Source organism: Chrysochloris asiatica, unplaced genomic scaffold (genome assembly GCF_000296735.1).
Source record: "Chrysochloris asiatica unplaced genomic scaffold, ChrAsi1.0 scaffold00154, whole genome shotgun sequence".
In the NCBI taxonomy this organism is placed as follows: Eukaryota; Metazoa; Chordata; class Mammalia; order Afrosoricida; family Chrysochloridae; genus Chrysochloris; species Chrysochloris asiatica.
In genome coordinates this window covers 538,310-545,159 of record NW_006408672.1, presented here as the reverse complement: position 1 = coordinate 545,159, position 6,850 = coordinate 538,310, and the positions used below count along the sequence as shown (strand labels likewise).

At 40.0% G+C, this 6,850-nt stretch overlaps 1 protein-coding gene across 1 annotated transcript in view; it reads right to left on the bottom strand.

Moving 5' to 3' along the window:
* HSF2BP (heat shock transcription factor 2 binding protein) overlaps nt 1-6,850 on the bottom strand; it is a 324,594-nt gene that overhangs the window by 231,291 nt on the left and 86,453 nt on the right. Inside the window, exons 4-5 of the mRNA XM_006870813.1 lie at nt 3,567-3,716; nt 1,023-1,155 (exon numbers count right to left, since the gene is read on the bottom strand). Coding sequence (XP_006870875.1) covers nt 1,023-1,155; nt 3,567-3,716 — 283 coding nt within the window. The remainder of the gene's footprint in view (nt 1-1,022; nt 1,156-3,566; nt 3,717-6,850) is intronic.

The following is a 6,850-nucleotide window of genomic DNA, read 5'->3' as shown; positions in this document are numbered from 1 at the left end:
ATATATATATATATATATATGTGTGTGTGTGTGTGTGTGTGTATGTTTGCATGTATATATACATATATGTTGTTGTTACATGCCATCAAGTGAGTTCCAACTCATAGTGACCCTGTATAGTGTTTCCGAAGAGCAGTTGGTGAGCTTGAACCATCAACCTTGTGATTGAAATCAACTTTGCAGTCTAGCACACTAACCCATAGAACCACACCAGGACAGATATATATTATTCATTATTTCACATATATATACATATCCTGGTGCGGCACCTGCTAGACTGCAAGGTTGGTTTGAACCACAATGCCGGCCGTTCAAACTCACCTTCTGCTCCTTGGAAACCCTATACAGGGTCACTGTGGGTCAGAACCGACTCAGCATCACTTAATAACAAAAACAATAGCAACAACTACATACAGCTTTAGCTTTGCTTCAGACTTTTACTTTAGCTACTAAACTCAAACAAACCCAATGCTGTCAAGTCAATTACAACTCAGCAACCCTATAGGACAAAGTAGACTGCCCCTAGAATTTCCAAAGGCTGTAAATCTGTACAGAAGCAGACTGCCACATCTATCTCCTTCAGTGAGCTGGTAAGTTTGAATCACCAACATTTTGGGTAGCAGTCAAGCACTTTAGTCACCCACCACTAGGGCTCCTTCTTCAGATACTAAATATTAGTAAAAGAAGGACGATTCCAAATAACTAGCTAAAGGCACAGTTTTGTTTGAACTTCTGTCTATATACATAACTGAACAGACCATACAAGCTCAAATTGTATTTCCTTTAGCGCAGTCATTCATAATCACTGATACATATCATAAACACCTGGGGAGATTTTCCAAAATAACCTATCTGGCACTTATCCCAAATCTGCTGAATCAGATATTCTCCAGGGTAAGGCTCAGCACAGACATTTGAAAAAGTTCCCAAGCGATGTTTACGTGCACAAATGCACACACATTGGGAAGCAGTGCTGAAGAGGACATGTGTAACAGTCGCTACATTTGAATAGAGTCACTTACTTGTTACAATCCCAGCCAAAGCAAACACAAACTGGTTTTCATCGGAATCAAGCTCCTTGACATCCCCATCGAGGGACTTCACAAAACTCTCCATTGTCTGACCAGTGATGTTGAAAAACTTCAGGGCTTTGTCCTGGGAATTCAGAAATGAAAGTATCATACCTTTTCACAGACATGAGCAGAAAAACATTTTGTAAGTACAGGATACAGAAGGTAATTGCTGTTAGGTACCATCGAATGGATTCTGACTCATAGCCACCCTATGAACAACAGAATGAAACACTGTGTGATCCTGAACCAACCTCACAATTGTGATCCCTCAACAACTGAGCCCATCGATAAGAGATAACTACAGGAGCATTATTATAAACTCTACTCATTTAGCATATATGCCCATTGAAAAAGATCAAAGAAAAGACGTTGAATAAGAAACAAAGAAGTTGAGACTGATAGAAAAGAATGTTTTTTTTTAAAAGCATATTTGTGTACAGTTGAATGAAATCAGATAAATTTACACAATGATGGAAGTAGTAGGACAAATTCTCCTGAAATTTTAGCAGAAACACAACAGAAAAAATAGGTTCTCTGCCTGTCTCTTCTATGCACTAAACCGGAAATTATCAAACTCATACTGGAACTTTTTCTAAATAAAACTGTAACTGAGAACTCAACACATAAAAAGATAACAACGTAAGCAGGCTGCTCTGGCAGTTTAAATCTTCATTATTTGGTGAAAGCCTTCCCAAGCTTACAGTGCCATTAAGGGACTTCCCTGCGGTTGCTAGAGTTCTGAACAATCATATAAAAAACCAATGATTTCCAGATGGACACAAGGGAACCTTAAAGGGTGACAGAAATGTTCTACTACTGGACTGTGGTAATGACTGCACAACTCTAGAAATCTGCTGAAAACAACTGCACTGAATACTTGCAATGGATGACAGCTAATAGAAAACATAAAGACAATGGAAGCCCTTTCACACAAAGTGAAGTACAGTTTCTATTTCTGTAAGCCAACTCTTATCTAACAAATTTATCAGTGTTCTTCAACCCAACATCCTCCCCTTGATTTTTATTTTCCTGCAAGACCACACCGTTTTCCCAGAATTGAACCTCAGTTTTCCTAGGTGCCTCCCTTCCCCTTACCTACCATCTCCAGCCTGCCCCTACAGCAGACTCTCACCTACAGAGCCCAGGTCCCACCTGATGGCCCTACTGAAAACGTCCCCTAGTTAATCTCACCACCATCACTGCCAGCCTGACCTCACTGTCAGGGTAGTCTTCCTATCATTCTGCTCTGGCCCTACCGCTCCTTTACTAAAACTCTCTAGGAGCCCAGTCCTACCACCTACAGTAGAACACCATCACCCTGGCATTGAAGATCTTCCACAGTCATAGTCCAAGGTACCTTTTAAACCTAATTTCTCTACTACTTTGCTACATAAACCCTCCACTTTTATCAACTGTCCTACTCATTGTCCCTAAAACAAGCCTTAGGTTTCTCACGCTAAGCCCATTGTCTGCCCTTTCTACTTATTAAAGTTAATCAAAGCCAATTTCAAATTCCTCCTTCTCTGTGAACTTTCACAATACATATATGTTCCACCTGGAGTCTTGGTATGGCACTGTGGGCTAATGCACCAAACTGCAAAGTCATTTGAATGCCAAGGTCGGCGGTTCAAGCTCACCAGCTGCTCCTCGGAAACCCTGTACAGGGGTCGTTATGGGTCGGAATCCACTCGACGGCACTTAACAACAACAACATATGTACTACTAAACATGTATGAGGAGCCCTAGTGGCATTGTGGAGTCCTGTTGTGGTGTTGTGAATTAATGCACAGGACTGCAAAATTGGTATGAACCACAAGGTCAGCAGTTCAAGCTCACCAGTCGCTCCTCAGAAACCTATACAGGGTCACTGTGGGCTGGAACCAACTCAATGGCAATTAACAACAGCAACAAGTGGCATTGTAGGATAAGCACTGGACTGCTAGCTACAAAGTCAGCAGTTCAAATTCACCCATCACTCTAGCAAACAGATGAGGCTTTCTGTTCCCATAAAGATTTACAAATATAAAAACTCTAAACAGGGTCGCTATGAGTCAGAATTAATTCCATGTAAGTGAGATTTTGATTGACATATACGAAGAGGCTTCAAAATATCCATGGGAAAATTCCATTCTTTTTTAATTCCACTTTTCCATGAATTTTTTGAAGCCCCCTCATGTGTATATATGGCACACAACATAAAATCAATAAATTAAATATGATCCATGACAACATATGTAAAGGCACTTTAAACATTAAGCACATATAAAAAGCCAGTAGTGATTTTACCATACAAATTCTAAGAGGGGAGAGGTCTTATTTTTTACATCTTTACATACCTACACCAGCTTACAATGGACCATACACAGTTGGTATGCAATAACTATTTGATGAATTGACACAGTGGACAGAAGGAAATGGACTTAGTCTGTAAGTGCCTGAGTAGACCTGCTGTATCAATTATATAAATGACATAAACATGATCAACCAGCTTACTCCTCCCAGAATGGCTTTGACAACCTCTTCGCTGCCGGAGACACCCCATAAGAGGGTGCAGGCTGCTGCCCCCATCTCTGTGCAATACTCAGCCTGCTGCAGCAGTTGCTGCTTTGCCTCATTCAGCTGTTGTCGAAGAGCCAGTTTCTCCTGAAATCAAAACAAAATAAAATCAGGGAAATAACACTAGCATCCAAACTTAAAGCATCTCTGTTACGATGCCTCTTGCACAAAGATATTTTTAAAAGAAAAAAATGCATGCAGAACTATAGTGAAGGGTTGGCAAATGAAGTCTATTCCCTAAGGAGCCATAATCCACATTGGATAAAAAGGAACTGCAAGGGCAAAGATAAGACTCTCAAAAGAGAACAGATGACTTGCACTGCAGTTTTAAACACCCTAGAGCTCTGAATTCACCTGCTTTAAGTAAAACAAAAACATGAAGCTGCCCATGTCCCAAGTGGCTCTGCCCAGAACCAGCATCACCTGTGACAGTAAATAAAGTGACAGCCTAGCACAGTAGTCCTCACACAGAGCCCCAGTTCTAGTAAAGGGACCGCAGCTTCAAATGGCTCATTTCATGATAAAACAAGTTGTGCCAGAGACAGACACAAGCATTTACTCAATTCTCATAAGCATATTTTCAAAGGTTTTTATGACTAGCTAACTAAATACCAGTGTAAGAGCAGGCAGGAAAGACGGGTTAGTAAAAGAAGAATGAGAAGGAATGGGCTCCTAGGACGCCCTGTCACAGCAAGGCCAGCACCAGGGTGACTGGAGGATGGAGGTCAGGAGAGGCTTCTGATTCTACAGAACAGCAGCCTCTTAGAAGTCATACTTAAAAACCAGAGTTGGGCAAGTTTCAACCTGGGTCCTTTTCATAATCAACTGAACACACAAAGACTCCTATAGGAGACAAATTAATTTTTCTTCTGGTGAGTCTTAAGTGCTGTGGTGGAATTCTGCCTTCCTCAACCTCCACCCAGGCTTCACTATTTCATGTTACTTGAAACTCCATTAAAAGATGGTAGCATTTCCTTGCTTAACAAGAAACAAACTTAGAAATATTAAAGCTGAGTTAAATTTATTCAGACCAAAGTATAATTAGTTAAATAATCCCACATGTAAAATTTTGCTAGATGTTTTCAGTTTTTACTTTAAGTGAGGTGGGTAAACAGAAGTGAAGGGGTTTTCCACCTGGGGTAGAAAATGGAACACTGAGGAAGTGAATCAAATTTTGACCTCTTAACCTAGTCTAATCTAGTATGCCCTCTTCATATTGACTTAGGGACAATGCATTTTGTATGAAGAGCCTGACACATATTCATTCTTAAGTACACACTGATTTTAGGGGGTAAAAAAAAAAAACTGTCATTGGGCCTACAATACATTTGTTAGTGGTGGTGTTAACTGATGTTGAGTCAGACTCATAACAACCTATTACAGCATTTGAGAAGATATAAATCTTTGCAGGAACAGAAAGCCTCATATTTTTCTCCCACACAGTGGCTGGTGGGCTCTAACACCCAACCTTGTGGTTCTCAGTCTAGTGTTTACCTACAAATTTGCCACACTCCCAAAACATTTTAGCACTGCATTATATGATGTACAAATTCTGGGTTCCACCACTTGTGTGTCAGTTTTTCATACTGTGGTGGCTTGCATGATCCTGTGGTTCTGGAAGTTATAAAACAGGTATTTTAAATATCAGTAGGGTCAACCATGATGGACAGGTTTCAGGTGAGCTTTCAAACAAAGACAGACTAAGAAGAAGAAGAAACGGACTATTTCTGAATATTTAGTCACTGAAAACTTTAAGGATAGCAAGGGAACACAGTCAGCACAACAATACTGAACACTGAAACATGATGAAGAACACCAGAACACTGTCAGATATCATGCTACAAGATGAATCCTTCAGGTTGGAAGGCACTCAAAATATGACTGGGGAAGAGCTGCCGCCCCAAAGTAGAGTTGACTGTGATGATATGAATGGAGTAAAGCCATCAAGAACTTCATTTCCTGATGGGACACAAATCAAAATGAAGAGAAACCACTGTAAATATCAATTAATAATCGGAACATGGAACTACTAAGTAGGAATCTAGGAATAGTAGAAATTGTCAAAATTAAATAGAACTGCATAAAAATTGATATCCTATGCATTACTGAGCTGAAATGGATTGGTCTTGGCCACTCTGAATCTGACCATCACATGTTATACTATGCTGGGAATGGCAAATTGAGGAGGAATGATGCTGCAGTCAACATCAAAAAGAGCATATCAAGAACTGTCTTGAAGTACAATGCTGTCTGTTATAGGATAATAACCATAAGGTTACAAGGAAAACCAGTTAATACATACCACTATTATTCTAATTTATGCACCAATCACGAAATCCAGTGATGATGAATTTGAAGAATTCTACCAACATGTTAAGTGTAAAATTGATCAAACATGCAATCAAGACATATTGATAATTACTAGCAATTGGAATGCAAAGGTTGGAAATGAGGGACGATCAGTCATTGGAAAATATGGTCTTCATGAAAGAAACGATACTGGAGATCTAATGATAGATTTTTACAAGAATAATGACTTGTTCGTTGTTGTTATTGTTATTAGGTGCCATCAAATCAGTGGCAACTCATAGAGACCTTATGCAAAGCAGAACAAAACACTGCCTGATCCTGGGCCAACCTCACTATTGTTGCTGCACTTGAGCCCATTGATGCTGCCACTTTGCCAATCCATCTTGCTGGGGGTCTTCCTCTCTTTCTCTGACCCTTCACCCTACCAAACATGATATCCTTCTCTAGTGACTGGTCCCTCCTGACAATATGTCCAAAGTATGAGAGACGAAGTTTGGCCATCCTGGCCTTCAAGGAGAACTCTGGCTGCACTTCTTCCAAAACAGATCTGTTGGTTCTTTTGGAAGCCCATGGAACTTTCAATATTCTCCTCCAACACCATAACTCAAAAGCATCAATTCTTCTACAGTCTTCCTTATTCACTGTCCAGCTTTTGCAAGCACATGAGGTTAATGAAAATACCATGGCTTCGGTCAGGTGCACGTTACTTTTCAAGCTGACATCGTTGCTCTTCAACACTTAATAAAGGTCTTGTGCAGCAGATTTTCCTAATGCAATACATCATTTGATTTCTTGACTGCTGCTTAAATGACTGTTGATGGTTGATTCAAGAAGAATGAAGTGTTTGACAACTTCAATCTTTTATCTATTGATAAGAATGTTGTTTATTGGTCCAGTGGTGAGGATTTTTG